The sequence below is a fragment of the Pteronotus mesoamericanus genome, unplaced genomic scaffold (genome assembly GCF_021234165.1).
Source record: "Pteronotus mesoamericanus isolate MK-2021 breed Mesoamerican mustached bat unplaced genomic scaffold, CSHL_Meso_final contig_20, whole genome shotgun sequence".
NCBI lineage: Eukaryota > Metazoa > Chordata > Mammalia > Chiroptera > Mormoopidae > Pteronotus > Pteronotus mesoamericanus.
The window spans coordinates 872,582-888,318 of NW_026555085.1; the positions used below are offsets into that span (position 1 = coordinate 872,582).

Consider the following 15,737-nt stretch of genomic DNA (forward strand, 5'->3'; position numbering starts at 1 on the left):
CAAAGCCTCCTTCTCCAGTCTCTCATCAGGTATTTCTAGCCCACTCTGCCCTTGCCTTTCCCAGAGACCAGGGTAAGAGGCTGTGAACAAAAATTTATGCGTTGGCCCTTTAAATGGCTCTTTGTGTCTCCAGCTGCCTGTTTCTGGCAGAGAGCAACCCTGCCGCTTTTCGCAGCTGGCTCCTTTCTGTGTACTTTTTGGTTTCTGGTGCTGTAGGCTGGAGATCCCCACTTTTGGTTTAGCCCTCACTCTTCTCAGGGGGATCTAACTGGCCCTTTCAATATCCCTCTGGTGCGGCCGCCTGCCTTCTTGAGATTCTACTGCACTCCTTACCAGTTATATTGCACTAAAGCTGATTCTTCTGTCTGTCCGAGGTTAGAAGGCTCCTCTCTCGATTTTTCAGTTGTTTGTTCCAGGTGATTGCTCCACAAGTTAATTCCAGATGGGTCCTGGGAGGAGGTCAGTGTGACTTCCACTCACTCCTCCACCACCCTGATTCTCCAAGGAATATGTTTAAAGGACCCATGGACAACTGGGGAGAGGCTGAATGTGGGAGGTGGAAGGTGGAGGGGTGGGAAGGGCAGGGGCAAGTAATGGGGGAAAATAGGGACAACTGTAATTGAACAATTAAAAAAATGCTAGTGATTATTATCTATGAGGATTCAAATATGGATTAATGGGCCTTATAACTGATAATGCATGTCTTACTTGTAATAACTAACACATATTTTGTATATATGAATTTAGAAAAGAAACAACAAAAAGGTGCAACATTAATGCGTCACAAATGAGAGTCCAGGGAATAAGCATACTGTTTGTGCAGTGAATCTCCAATGTACATTGTATAAGTCCTCTTTTCTATATTTAACAGGGCAACAAAACAAAAAAATCAGAGAAAAGACAAGAAATGATCAGAGAGTGATGTCAGGAGGCAGACTGAATCTCTAGGTTACATTTCCTTCAGGGTACTGTTTATTTTCCAAAACAGGATTTTGGGAGTGTTATGGTGGACAACACCCTTCCCAACAGAGCCCCATCACAGACAAATGCCGGACCTTGCTACTGACTGGCCTGCGTCCCATGGGGAGATCTTTGGGGTCTTTCAGCAATGACAGCATATATGAAGGACAGAGAGCAAAGCAGGAGTTCTGAAAGACCCAGAAGAAAAGGCCTGGGCTACTGCTGTCAGTGGAACCTTTGTAGTTAGTCTGAGAAGGCCTGGTGATATCTGAGTTATAATAAAATATACATAAATACAGGCTGTCCATTCAACAAGATTTTATTGAGCACCTACTCTGCACCCAGCAGTGCACTAGGTGCTGCAGAGAATACAAGAGAAAAACAAGATATGACACCCACCCTCAAGGAGCTTACAGATCTAGAGGTGAAGTCAGATGTAGCATTCACCTCAGACAGCATGTAGCATACACAGATTGCTGGCTATAGAAGCAGTACAATCCAGTGGCTGGGAGCAGTCCCTTGTGCAGGGCATGGATGTGGCTGCAAGGTGGCCTGGCTGGAGCAGGGTGATGTGTTAACCTGTGAGCATTAGGGGCTGGACAGAGCAGGTATTTGGGCTGGGCCTGTGGACAGAAGATATATTTTAATTCCTTCCTTGACATGAAGACCTGGTGGGCTCATGGACTCCTGCTGCCTTCCTTCCCTCTCCCACAGCCTGTCTTGCCCTCTCTAGCCTCTCTGCTAGGAAAATGATAGGGCTAGTGTCTGGAGACCCTGCTGGAGGAACTTATCAGAGCTTCCAAAGCAAGGGAGGCTTTGCTTGAGTGGGTATCTTCCCTGGTGTTTTTAGATGGGCTGAAAAGAACAAGATATACTGGATTCTTTAAAAAACCATCCTCCCAAGGACCAACCCACACTGCTTATAACTGTTATCCAAAGCCACAGATTTTTGGACCATTCCCAAGACCACAGAGTGCTATAGGGAGCCCCGCCTCCTTAGACCTAGAACTTCACACACACAGCCCTAATCTCAGAAGAGCAGAGCCTGTGCTCTGGGCCATTAGAAGACAACTTCCACTGGATTCTAGGTACCTCACTCAAGTGCCAGGGAAGCCTCACTTTTCATTCAGTTCATTTTCAGCCTATTTATACATGTTTCATTCTGAGTTGGGGAAGCTCTGTTTAATGTACCAAGGAAGGTAGCAGAGTGGATTTGTGTGAGAAGGAAGCTATAGGATTTGGGGACAGCAAAATGGCTAGGGTGGGACATTCCATTATTTTTCCAAAGACATCTGACATGGGATGCTACACTGGGCAAGACAATGCTTCTTGCCCTTTACTCAACAAAGATAATGCAGGACTGGGTCAAAGGCAGTGGACAGGAAGAAGGGAGGAGCCCACATGATCTTCAGGGTTGGAAGTTTGCACAGGTCCCATAGGAGGCAGGAGAAGAGCAGGCCAAGGCAATGTGGGTGGAGCAGCAGTACTGAGTGAAGTCTCAGGGGCCACACCCACAGGGAGGGGATCAGCAGAGGACTCAGGGTACCTTCTCTCCCTTGATTCAGGCACCTCCTTCCCCCTTCAGTCCTGGAATTCCAAAATAGGTGAGGGCCAGAGAAAGGCATCAGGAAGGATGCTCAGGGTCTCAGCAGGAGGCGTGTTCCAGGCCACCTGAGCCACAGGAAGGGGACCAGGCGCCGGGTGAAGGTGGCAGTAAAGGTATAGATAAGTTCTTGTGACTCTGCGTTGGTGAAAGTCACAGTGCCCCCTTCGTAATCCAGGGCAATGCCCACTCTCCGGGGCCGCACTGTTGGGAAGAGCTCAACTTCAGGGTTGGTGTTGGCCCAAATGCCCAAAGAGGAGAGGCGCAGTGCCCACACCCCGTCCTCTGGCTGCAGGGAGAGCTCTCCCTTCTTTTTCACAGAGTCTCTGGCCACACCCACCATGCAGCTTTCCAGAACTTCCTCCTCCTCCTCCTCTTCTTCCTCATCATCCCCCAAGGAGGACTCCTCATCCTCATCTGTTTCCCAATCATCATATCCATCCACATAGACAGTCTCCTCTTCCTCTTCCTCCTCTTCCCAATCATCCTCCTTGTCCCTGTCTGTTTCATCCTCAGACCACATCGCCCTTTTAACTTCCACTTCCCAATAGACCTTGCCCCAAGTGAAGCCCTTACTGCCCAGCACTGCCGGCTCACAGTCAAACTGCTGGGGGTGCAGGTAAGTACTCTGGTACAGGCTGTTATTGTAAGTCACACATTTCCAGTCCTCTGACAGCTGCAGGTACATGCTGGCTGACTGTGGGTCCAGAGTTACACTCACTGTGGGAACAAAAGAGGTAACAGTGTCACCAGATGGGCTGGAAGAAACCATGAGTCTCCACGGTGTCCATGGCAGGGCTGCCACACTGCACAATCCCAGGGAGCTATTCATATTTTGGTCCACTTGCACAGGGCCCCTCAGAAAATGCAGGGCACAACCTTACGGCAGGGCCAAGAGGGACTGGCTTTAGGAGGCATGTGATCGTGCAGATGAGAAGAAACTAAGACACAGTGAAGGGACTGGTTGCAGGACCTATGAGGCAAGAATAATCAAACACAGGGTGAGAAGGGCCAGACTACCCTGTGAAGGCCTCTCCTGCAGCCTGAAGAGTAGTGATTGGTCAGAAAATGCAAAGGGAGCTTGAGGTTGGCAGCTGGAAAATTCTCCCTGTGGCATAAAAGAAGGGACTCTTTGGGGAACCAGGGGACAGTCACAACCTCTGTGGAGACAGTATTCTTTATCTGAGATAAATCCAGAAACAATCTTTTGGATACTCACCTGTCTTATATTCCAAGTCTCTCAGCAACTTCCCTGGTGAGAAAAAAAGGAAAGCAATGACCCTCAGGCCCAGCAAATTTACAGGCTCATTTGTCACATAAACAGAGGCCCTCAGAGGGTAGAAGAAAGGGACCCTTCCTCAGAGTGCCAGTCCTACTCTTGGCTCCCACCCCAAGGTTTTCCCCAACCCTTACCCTGAAATTCTCTCAGGCCTCGCTGCAGACACAGGAGTTTCTCTGAGAATTCTCCCGTCCTTTTTCTAACCAACCGAGCAATGGGTTTCCCAAGCCAGAACTTCTTCCGTGGATACCTGAGAAGATGGCAGACATACCCTTAGCTCCTCTTGCATTTCTCTCAATATTCATGACAAATATGAAGTAAAAAGGGAAAAGTATGATTGACCCCCATCAGATAGAGAAATGGGCCCAAAGACACTAAGTAAACTGCAACCATCAGCAGACTCACCCTCCGGTGCACTTGAGTTTACTGAGCCACCTTTCTGCCCTAGCTACCTATCCTATCTCAGACAAGGAGAGCAGGCCAAGGAGTTGGAACTCCACAGAGACCTTGCTTCAGTGGACAGCAAATCTCTAGTTCACGGTTGTGTTCTTGCTTCCCAGGTGGAACGATGGTCTTTGGGTACCTTTGGCACTATTTCACTCCCCAGTAATTCAAATGGATCATGGTCAGGGAAAAAGGAGGGAACACAGGCCCAGGGGAATGAGTGAGGCACAGTTCAGAGAGGAAGCTTTTACCTGTTCAAGAAGTCTCTGGTGTCCTGGAGGAAAGAAAGCACAAGGATCAATCTGATTCAGACTTCATTCATCTGCAGCAACACTGTATCAGAGTCAGGGACACAGTACCTTCCTTATGCAGCTGATGTTCTAGTGGTAGCATTGAATAAAATGATAACAACAACAAAAAAATATATGACAGAGTGACTGGGGGCGGGAGAGGCGGGTGGTGGTGGTGCAGGGCAGAGATGATAGGGCCAACTTCTCCAAGGTGACAACATTTGTGCTGAGAGCTGAAGGAGAAAGCGCTGGTCAAGTGAAGAATGGGAAGGTGGAAAAGGGCTTGGTGAAGGAGGCAGGGTAAGGTCATGAAGGACTGAACAGGCATAGCAGGGAGTTTAAACTTTGTTCAATATATAGCTGTAAAGCACCAAAGGGAGGCTTTCATGTGGCTGTGACTTCCAGGATCCATTCTCCCCTTCTAACAATAGACCTCATCAGAAAACTACATTTCCCAGATTCACTTTTAACCAGGTCTTGTCATAAGACTAAGTTCTAGCCAAATGGATGTAAAAGGAAGCATTGACTATAATTTGGGGGCTATGTCCTTTAAAAAAAGAAAATTGCTTCCTGGTGAGCCCAACTTTGACTACACAGCTGAGGACAATATCCCTTGAAGTTAGTGAAACCAGATGGAAGTAACCTGGCTCAAGTTTTCTTTTCCTTTCACTCATTTACAGATGTTAAGTGCTTCGCACATACCAGGCACTGCTCTAGAAGCCTGGACTACAGTAGTATAAAAAAGAGAGAGAGATAACTGGGTTGGCCAAAAAGTTCATTTTTTTCTGTAAGATGGCTCTAGTAACACTTAGTTGTCTTTAATTTCATTTGAAGCAATTTTGTTAGATTGTACTGTGACAGCTGTCATATTAGTGTGCATTTAAAAAAAGATCACCACTGGTGAATGTTTGTGTGGACATTTTAATATTGAAGATGAAAGAAAATATGCATTTTCAGCATATTATGTTTTATTATTTCAAGGAAGGCAAAAGCGCAACGGAAACGCAAATAAAAAAGATTTGTGCAGCCTGGCTGGTGTCTCAGTGGACTGAGTGCCAGCCTGCAAACTAAGGGGTCACCAGCTCAATTCCCGTCAGGGCACATGCCTGGGTTGTGGGCCAGGTACCCACTGGGAGGTGCACAAGAGGCAACCAACCACATATTAATGTTTCTCTCCCTCTCTTTCTCCCTCCCTTCCCCTCTAAAAATAAATGAAGTCTTAAAAAAAAAAAAGATTTGTGCAATGTTATGGAGAAGGTGCTGTGACTGATCTAACATGTCAAAAGTGGTTTGTGAAGTTTCATGCTGGAGATTTCTTACTGGACAACGCTCCACAGCAGGGTAGACAAGTTAAAGCTGATAGTGATCAAACCAAGACACTAATTGAGAACAATCAACATTATACCACATGAGAGAGAGCCAACATGCTCAAAATATCCAAATCAATAAAGTTATTGGTGACAATAAAAAATGTGATTTTTATTTTACCAAAAAAACCTTAAGGGACTTTCTGGCCAACCCAATACAAATCTCTATTCTTGTCAGAGCAGACCTTGTAGTAGGGAAGCAGTGGGTGAACAGTCAATATAACAAATACATTATATTACAGAAATACATGAGGGTTACAGGAAGAACAGAGGGGAGAATTAAAGGGGATGGGATGGGGTGACATTGGGGAATCAAATGGAATCACCAAGTTGCGGCTGCTGATGACTGTTTCAGCATGTCTCAGGAAGAGGTGGGCTTTGCTGTAGGGAGGACATGTAAGAGGTCACAGATGCATCCTGCCCCTACTAGAAAGCAACTGCCCAGAAGTGTTTCAGTTTCTGGCAAATTCTTCTAGCCTGTCCCTCAAAACAAGTCTAGGATCTTCTGGCCAAGATGGGGGCATAGGTAGATACATTTTGCCTCCTCGCACAACCAAAAGAAGGACAACAACAAATTTAAAAACAAAAGACAACCAGAACTGCAAGAAAATCAAACTGTATGGAAGTCCAACAACCTAGGAGTTAAAGAAGAAACATTCATCCAGACCAGTAGGAGAGGTGGAGATGGGCAGCTGGGGCATAGAGGACACACAGCAAGGCGGTGGCTGGCAGACCAGGCAGTCCCACATTTGTGTGTGGATAAACTGGGAAGAACATGCGGGGAGCAAGACAGACTGCGCAACCCAGGGTTCCCGTGTGGGGGAAAAAAAAAAACCCCTCAAAACCTCTGGCTGTAAAAACCTGTGGGACCTGTCGGGGCTGTGGTGGTGGGAGAAATTCCCAGCAGCACAGGAGAGTCCATTGGAGACCCATCCAGTCCTAGTATGTACGCAAACACCCCCCTCCAAAGAATCAGCACTACAAAGGCCCAATTTGCTTGTGGATAGCGGGGGAAGTGACTGAAAGCAGGCTGAGAGCCAAGCAAGTAACATTGTTCCCTCTCTGACCCCTCCCCCACAGAGAGTACCACAACATAGCAACCTGCATTGCCCCACCCTGGTGAATACCTAAGACCCCGCCCCTTTCAATGTAACAGGCATGATGAGACAAATATGGCCCAAATGAAAGAACAGATCAAAGCTCCAAAAAATAGAAGTAAACGATGAACAGATAGCCAACCTATTAGACACACAGTTCAAAACACTGGTAATTAGGATGCTTACAGAAATGGTTAAGTATGTTCTTAAAATGGAGGAAAAAGTGAAGGCTATGCAAAGTGAAATAAAGAAAAATATACAGGGAACCAACGGTAAAGGGAAGAAAGCTAGGACTGAAATCAGTAATTGGGAGCAGAAAGAAGAGATAAACATTCAACCAAAGCAGAGTGAAGAAACAAGGATTCAAAAAAATGAGGAGAGGCTTAGGAACCTCTGGGACAACTTTAAACGTTCCAACATCCAAATCATAGGGGTACCAGAAGGAGAGGAAGAAGAGCAAGAAATTGAAAACTTATTTGAAGAAATAATGAAGGAGAACTTCTCCAGTCTGGCACAGGAAATAGACTTCCAGGAAGTCCAGGAAGCTCAGGGAGTTCCAAAGAAGTTGGACCCAAGGAAGCACACACCAAGACACATCATAATTAACTTACCCAAGATTAATGATAAGGAATGAATCTTAAAAGCAGCAACAAAAAAGGAGACAGTTACCTACAAAGGAGTTCCCATAAGACTATCAGCTAATTTCTCCAAAGAAACCTTACAGACAAGAAGGGGCTGGCAAGAAGTATTCAAAGTCAAGAAAGGCAAAGATCTACATTGAAGATTGCTTTATCCATCAAGGCTATCATTTAGAATGGAAGGGCAGACAAAGTGCTTCCCAGATAAGGTAAAGTTAAAAGAGTTCATCATCACTGAGCCCCTATTACATGAAATGTTACAGGGACTTATCTAAGAAAAAGAAGATCAAAACTACAAACAGTAAAATGACAACAAACTCACAACTATCAACAACTGAACCAAAAAACAAAACCAAAACCAAAAATAAACTAAGCAAACTAGAATAGGAACAAAATCACAGAAATGGAGATCACATATAGGGTTATCAGCAGGGAGGGGGGAGAATGGGGGAAAAGGTACAGGGATGCATAATAAGATGCATAAATAGTAAGTACAAAATAGACAGGGGAAGATTAAGAATAGTACAGAAAATGGAGAAGCCAAAGAACTTATTTGTACAACCCATGGGCATGAACTAAGGTGGAGGTGGGGGGAATGCTGGTGGGAGGGGATTATAGGGGGGCAGGGAATAAAGGGGAGAAAAAATGGGACAACTGTAATAGCATAATCAATAAAATATACTTTAAAAAAAAACTTAAGTCCAAGCCAGATTGAAGACTGGGAGACAAGCATGAGACAGTTTGTGCCAACACATCTACAGAGATATGTGGTATAACAGGGCAAATAAATGGGCAGTGAGAGCTGTCTAAGGAATAAAGGGGGTGGGGTACCCAGAGAGAATGGGACCCAGAGGCCAGTGCAGGAACCCGTCTTCCAAAGAATACAGAAGGCGGAGTTGGGGAATCTGAGGCAACCTGCAGCCACATCCAGGCTTCTGGAGCTGTCGAGCAACAGGCAACAAACAAATCATGGAACTCTTGGCTCGGCACACACCTGGGCATGAACAAAGGGCACTCATGAAGGGGCCCTTCACAGGCAAGGAGGCGACCAACAGTGGGAGAGGCAGAGGTGTGAGCAGCCACTCAACCCTGCAAGGTATGTCCAGGGCTGAACTGGAGAGGATGTCAGTGTCTCTTTGTCTGCCACTATCTCCCTATTCCCTTTAATATCTTCACAAAATTCCCAGTCCAGAGATCTTCCTTTCCTTTTCCATCCCCTTTGTCAAAAACTCTATTTTACATCTTTTATCCTGCTGCTTCCCACTCACCTATATTTCTCTATTGGACTTTTGGATCAGAGCCCCTATCTTAATAGGATCTCATTCTTACTCTCCATAGACAGTCAAATAATCTCTGGGAAAAGATTAATGACAATTAAGGAGTTAGCTGTCCAGTTCCCTAGCAGCAAAATCAAAACAGACAAAACCCACCAGTTCAATGTTTCACATATTAGTTTTAAGCAGACACCTAACTCTCTCTCTTCCCTGACACCTACCCCAGGGAAATCTTTAATCAGAGCGGTCTTGCAGGCACTGAAGGCTGGGCCCATGCAGCTCCTTTGAGTGCCATGGTGAGAGGCTCTTCTCAGGGCACATGCAACTGCATGTCAGCCCACCAGCACCCCATCATGTCCCTCTGCTCCACAAACAAGTACACATCTGCCCAGTGGCACCCAGAGGAAAAGACGCCTGTCCCTGAACCAGGAGGAGAAGAGGAGGTAGAAGGGGAGAGGCAGCAAGTGACCCAGTCAGAGTCTGAGAGAAATTTTTGGGAACAGAATGACATCTGGAGGAAATATGGAGCCAAAACACACACTGGATAAAATGAGAGAAAAGAAGAGTAAGGCCACAGAAGCCTGGGAGTGAGGACCTGGGGCTGGAGCTTTGACAGACTTCTGACCTGCCCTATGGCCTGGGACAGACCCCTTCCCCTCTCTGGCCCTCAGTGACTTCATCAGTGTGGGACTGCACTGCAAGCACTCTAAAATCCTCTCTAGTCCTGAGTCTGAATACACAGTGAAGGAGAGGCAGGAGAAAGCTACCTGTCTGTGAGGTATAGGTTGGCACAGAATCCAGGAGAATGTGCTCTGCCATTTCTCTGCCAGCTACTGGCTTGCCCTGCCACTGGCTGGGGTAGCATTTATGCTGCTGACACAGGCCAAAGCACCTGAGCCATGCAAGTGGAGGAGAGCAGGAAGACTTAGCAGGCTCCTCTGCAGGCTGCTGAGCCCTATCCAGCATGGTAAGACTCCTCTGAGAGGACACAGGAGGATGGACTTGTGGGGTCATTTCAACATGGAGACCTGTTCTCCAGTCTAAGACTTTCCCTTTCTCAGGAGCAAAGTTGTCTCCATCAGGAAGCATTCCAGAGGCAACTCACCTGCTTCCTCTTTTTTCCCCCGAGGGTAATTCCACAGTCCCAGAGACCACCTCGCTGCTCTGACCCTAAGGGTACCTAAGAGAAGGTGTCAATCAGCCCTCCCTTAACCACCCCCAACCTCTACAGCTTCATCTCCAAAACCATCAAGAGCTTCCACTGGACAGGTCTCTGCCAGTGACTTGTTAGAAAACAGGCTCATGATGGTAGTGATGAGAACGGGAGATAATAATGAACACCATAATAACCTTTTCTTCCATTTTAATATTTTTTAACTTTCTTTTGTGGAAAATTTCCTTTATGAAGTGACACCATGGCAGTCATCTCATTTTATGCTCAAGCAACCAACAGAATAAGTGGGAGAAGCAGAATTATCAGCTCCATGATTCAGAAGAGAAACAGAGCCCCCCCCCCCCCCCAAGGGAAGTGACTGTCTCGAGGTCCTGCAGATGAGTGGCAGGGCAGGACTTTCCTCCCTGCCCAGGAAAAGTCTCTCACCTTCATGAGCTCTGCCGCTGGCTGCTGCGCCTTGCCCTCCAGCTCAGAGATGAGCCCTGCCAGCCGAGTGAGCTCGGAGACGCCCCTGCTGTTGTGCCTCTCCTGGCCCTCTTTGAGCTCCTGTTCCAGCCTTGCCAGCTGGCCCAGCAAGTGCTGCTCCCGCTCCTTCAGGAACCGGTGGCCCTGCTCAAACTCAGCTATGATGCGCTGCCTCTGCTCCTGGAGCTGCTTCTGCAGGTGGGAAATGAGAAAGGGCTGATGCCTCTGCCTTGTGGTGGGAAATCCCTCCAGGACCTGGTGTTAGTAGTACACAAGTTTGGCTCTTCTTCTGTGGTTACCCCCACTCACATATTCTACAGTGTTCAGGCTGGGAGGGGAGGTGCTTTCAAGCATTCCTGGGCCAACCTGCCATCCTTGAAGAAGACACAGTCCATGAATCAGTTCAGTTCAACCAGCCACAAGACTAGAACCCTAACTCTGCTGACTGGTCAGCTCATTATCTATTCTAGGTAAATCACGATATTCCAGGGCTCTTTGAGGAACTGTGAGTTAATATACTTTTCCCTCCCAAACACCAATCTCTGTATGTCATGTCTCCTAGGAAGCTTACTCTCATCCAAGTCTGACCAGTACTCTCTTCAGCACCCCTATTCTGTACAAAATATTTGTGTGCTCCATCCCTGCCACATAGGGCCATATCTTGCTCCCTTAGTGAGGCTGTGCAACATTTGTACTCAGGAGCCATGACTATTCCTGCCTTTGAATTTCACTGCCAAGTCCAGGCTGGGATGTGGCCAGTGTATTTGGTCCTCCAGTTGTCTCAGGTTGGGTTGTATCCATACACTGAGGGCCTAGAAGCGCTCCTTGAACTTGAGCTGTCTCCTGCTTCAGCCTCTCCCTCTCCCAGGGCCCAGTTTCTCAGGGTCAGGCCTGGGCCCAAAATCTCTGCAATGCCCACTTCCCAAAGAAAACTGAAATCTGCTTCTCAGTTTTCCATCCTGATACTATTTCTACCAAAGCACACAAGGTGCTGTCTGTTCCCAAATATGGACAGCCATGGGTGCAGGGCCCAGGAAGCATCCTCAGTCCTCCCCTTAGTTCTTATCCTGGAGCTAGTGCCCTTCTCCTAAGCCCTCTGGCTCCCCACTCCCATAGGAATCACGTCTTTCTCCTCCTCTTTGAAAGCAAGAATGGAGCCAGGCCTTCCTTAGTTCCCCTCACTGTGGCTCTCCCCCGCAGAGTTGGCCCTGCAGCTGAAGTGAGTTACAGAGAAATAGGGACCTTAGCTGATATCTAGGCAACCCACTCACTTGTCAGACCAGGATGCAGGCCAAAGCCACAGAGCTCAGGCTGACAGGGCTGAGCCACCCGCAGGCCTCCCACTGCATCTCTGCAAGTACAAAAGTTCCTACTGCACCAGCCCATCGCCTCTGGGCTCCTCCTTAATAGCCTCACTTACCAGCGCAGCCAGGATGTCTGCTTCTCCCTTCGCCTGACAGCCCTGAATTCTGTCTCTGTCTCTCCTTAGAGTGCCCAGGTGGTTCAGGATTTGTTCCTACAGAGAGACAAGCAGTAGGGACATGTGCACACTCCAGGCTGGGACAATAGGGTAGACTCAGGCTGAGTCCTTGGCCGGCTAGGAGCCTTCAACAGGGTCTTGGCCAGGCCTGGCCTCCCGGTGGATGCAGAGCACAGCCCCCCAGTGTTGAAGAGGGCTTACCCTGTGGGGCTGGGCAGCCTTCTCCAGCAGGACGGCCTTGTGAGGCTGATGCTCCTGGGACTCCCTGCACAGCACGCACAGCAGCTGCCTGTCATCCTCACAGAAATAGTGCAGCTTCTCCTGGTGCCGCTCACACAGCTTCACATCCTGCTGCTCCTGGGCTGCATTCCTCAGCTGCCAGCCTTTGTCCACCTTCAGCCGCTCAATGTTCTCCACCAGGCTGGCCAGCTGCCACACGGGGCGGATGCTTTCCTTCTTAAAAGGCTTCTTGCAGAGGGGACAGACAGACTGCCCCCCCGAGACAGGGCGGATATCAGTGGTGCAGCTGCGGCAGAAGACATGACCACAGTCAATGGTCACAGGGTCACGCAGGTAATCAAAGCAGATGGAGCAAGTCACCTCCTCCTCTAGACTCCGCAGTGGTGCTGACATGGCCATGGTGTCCTTAACTCAGATGGGTCTCTGTTCACTGGTGGTGGTTTCTGTTCCCTGGAGACCAGACATGGAGTCAAGAACAGATACAGCAGAGGGCAGAGGTGGCAGCCTCACACAGGGCTGCCTGCCCCAGCAAGCAGCAACAACTGACTAGCTCTTATGAAGCTCACGTAATAGCAGAGTGAAAGCACCTTACTGACCACCTAGTCCAACCCCCTCATTTTACACATGAGAAAACTGGGGTCCAGAGTGGGTTGCTTGGCAGAGTGGCAGGCAGAGCTGCCCGGAGCCCAGGCTGTGGGATTGGGAAAGCAGTCCTGCCTCAAGGCCTTTTCCTTCCATCAGCTGGTTATGATAATTATGATATGTACACACATCTACAATGTCCACCATGGAGAAAATCTCTCAGCTATGCAGGGCACAGGCTGCACAGCTACTCATGGCCATAGACAGTCAGGAGACTCCTTCTGTTTGGTCCTCCAGGTTTCAAAACTAAGAGTATTGATGTTCTTTACCAAAATTCAGTTAGTACCCACATTATGAGTTCTGGTGTTTGGCTTCATAGATGTTTCCTTGGGCTGTGCTGTGCTTTGGGTTTTGTTCACCCACCTAGGACAGCTACCAACAATGGTGGACTGTCCCAGCTGGGCTCACAAAGAAACCAATGTGCAGGAACACTCAGCTGGTTGTGAATACAATGTGCTCATGAAGGCTTGGCCCCCGGAGGGAGCACAGAAGATGAGCACAGAGGACTTTAGTCCATTTACCTTTGCTGCCCTGGCCCAACCACTTCCTGACTCAACCTCTGCCTCCTGCCCCTAACTCTTTGTGACAATAAAACTCTTAACTCAGTTTGTCCACCCATAAAATGAGGAGAGTGGTACATACCTTCAAGGTTTTCCAAGTGGGTTGAATGAAAGAATTATGTTGAAAGTACTATGCACAAACACAGTACGCAGAAAGAAATCTACGAGAGAACCCAGAACACGTGGTTCTCAAAACCAGGAGTATTCAAAGCACCAGATACAGAGTGTTTTGTGGAGATGTAAAGTGGCATCAAGAGAGGAAGCAAGGAGAGGCAGCCATAGTGACACGCACACTACTCAAGAGACAGGATGGGATATTTGCTCTGCTGTGGATCCTGAAGGCAACCAGAGTACTCGCCAGGGAGAAGGGCAACAGCAGGGCACACAGGCCACTGTGGGCTGGGACAGAGCCACAGGAAGTCAATGCTATTAAGAACTGTGTTTGGTGAAAGTCCATCACAAAAGAGCTGAGTGGCCTTCATGCCCTTTCACCTCAGTGACAAGAATAAGCTAGAAATGACCCCCCAGCTCTAAGACTCCAAGGAAAAACGTAGTGGGAGTATTATGTCCACTTCCTGAGGATCTAATAAAAGTGACATATTTAAAAAATGCTTCATAAAGTAAAAGCACTACACAAATGTAAGGGACTATCACACTGCCAACAATAAACTCCACTGGACACTCCGATAGAGTTACAGCAGTGTGACTTTAAGATGTAATGAATGTGGAAAACAAAGCTCAAATGAAGGGGTGGGAGGTTGAGTAATTTAACTGGCAAGTGAGGTAATAAAATATTTAGAAGGATACTAAGGCTAGTAAAAATCTTAGGAATTGCCTGGGCCAGCTCCCTGGTCTGCCTATTGAGGGAATGAGGTGCAACAGACACAAAGGGCTGGAAGAGGGGACTCCTCAGACTTTGGAGTCCATTACCAAGTCACTGTATTGAGGGCTTAGAAGATTAAAAGCTTAAGTTGTTTCCTCTCTTGTTGTCAGGGGTGGCATGAGCTATCATTGGTGATGGGTAATTTCATTCTCCTGCAACTACCCAGAGGGATAAAAGGAGACTATGAAGAGCTCATCTACAGTTCCCCATCCACACAAACCTGACGGTCAGGCGCTTTGCTCTTTTAGAGCAGGCATTCTAAACCCAGGAGCCATGCTAGGCTCTGATGCATCTTTAAACACCTGAAGCTGTATGATCACACATGTAATCAATAAATAAAATTGTGTAGAGATTACAGTAGAACACTGGTGAATAAGTGCAGGAAGGATAATAGATTAGACAAGCACCATCTTGCAATTTCATTATAAGACAAGGATCTTCAACGAATGCTGAAACTATGTGGTGAAAGGTGTTGAGGACAGCCCCATGGAACCAAAGTACCTCCCAATGGGTTACTTCCTAATGTACCTTGATAAGGGAGAGATCTATAACATTAACCAGTGATCAAACCCAGCACTGCTGACAGAGGGACAACCAGGCATATGCTTCCCAATATGGCAACATATGAATTACACATCGCCTGTGAAGTAGTCCTGCCAAAAGTGTTTGACTTAAATGAATCGAGTTAGGTGAAAAGCCTTTACACCTAACTTCCAGTTTACAGAAAATATAAGGAAAAGAGGAATGCGCTCAACCACACCATGAGGAAACAATCAGATAAGTCCAGAAGACAGGACATCCCACAAGATAACTAACCGGTCTGGTCTTTTAAAAAGTCAATGTCATAAAAAAATAAAAAAGGCCTTTTATTGATTTAGAAAGACTAAAGAAAAGCAACAACCAAATGCAAAATCTTTGATTGGCTCTTTTCTTAAAACGCTATAAAAATAGTTTTTGAACAGTTAAGGAAATTTGACAAAGGTCTAGGATTTGTATCATATTATGAAGTTATTGTTAACATTTAAAATGGCATCTCCACAACCTGATAGGTTGGCTAACTGCTTGAAGAGCATCACCCTGGATGATGGCAGTGCTCCTCACCTAATGGTTCTTCGTCAGCCAAGGGGACCAGATAACTCAATGGGATCTGGTACAGGAAGAAAGACCCATCAGGCTGGTGTCACTGGCGTAACCACATCCATAAAGCACATCATTAATCCGCTGTGATCAAGTTGGGGGGATTCTGGTGAAGGGTCTGAATATCCCCCTCTTCATCCTGCCCCCAAATCTGGAATACTTACTCAGCTGAGCTATTACACCAGTTTTAACACCTTCCTCATG

At 47.3% G+C, this 15,737-nt stretch overlaps 1 protein-coding gene across 3 annotated transcripts in view; it reads right to left on the minus strand.

Annotated features, from left to right (window-relative positions):
- Positions 1-1,174: 1,174 nt before the first annotated feature.
- Positions 1,175-15,737, minus strand: part of TRIM26 (tripartite motif containing 26) — a 116,378-nt gene continuing 101,815 nt past the window's right edge. For 2 of the 3 annotated variants that reach the window (XM_054569003.1, XM_054569002.1), the window contains 8 exons: positions 12,273-12,761; positions 12,012-12,107; positions 10,553-10,783; positions 10,058-10,132; positions 4,538-4,560; positions 3,977-4,092; positions 3,783-3,815; positions 1,175-3,283 (listed from right to left, as the gene is read on the minus strand). In XM_054569003.1, coding sequence (XP_054424978.1) covers positions 2,598-3,283; positions 3,783-3,815; positions 3,977-4,092; positions 4,538-4,560; positions 10,058-10,132; positions 10,553-10,783; positions 12,012-12,107; positions 12,273-12,710 — 1,698 coding nt within the window. In that variant the 5' untranslated portion in view covers positions 12,711-12,761 and the 3' untranslated portion in view covers positions 1,175-2,597. The remainder of the gene's footprint in view (positions 3,284-3,782; positions 3,816-3,976; positions 4,093-4,537; positions 4,561-10,057; positions 10,133-10,552; positions 10,784-12,011; positions 12,108-12,272; positions 12,762-15,737) is intronic. The other variant, XM_054569005.1, reaches the window with a different exon arrangement.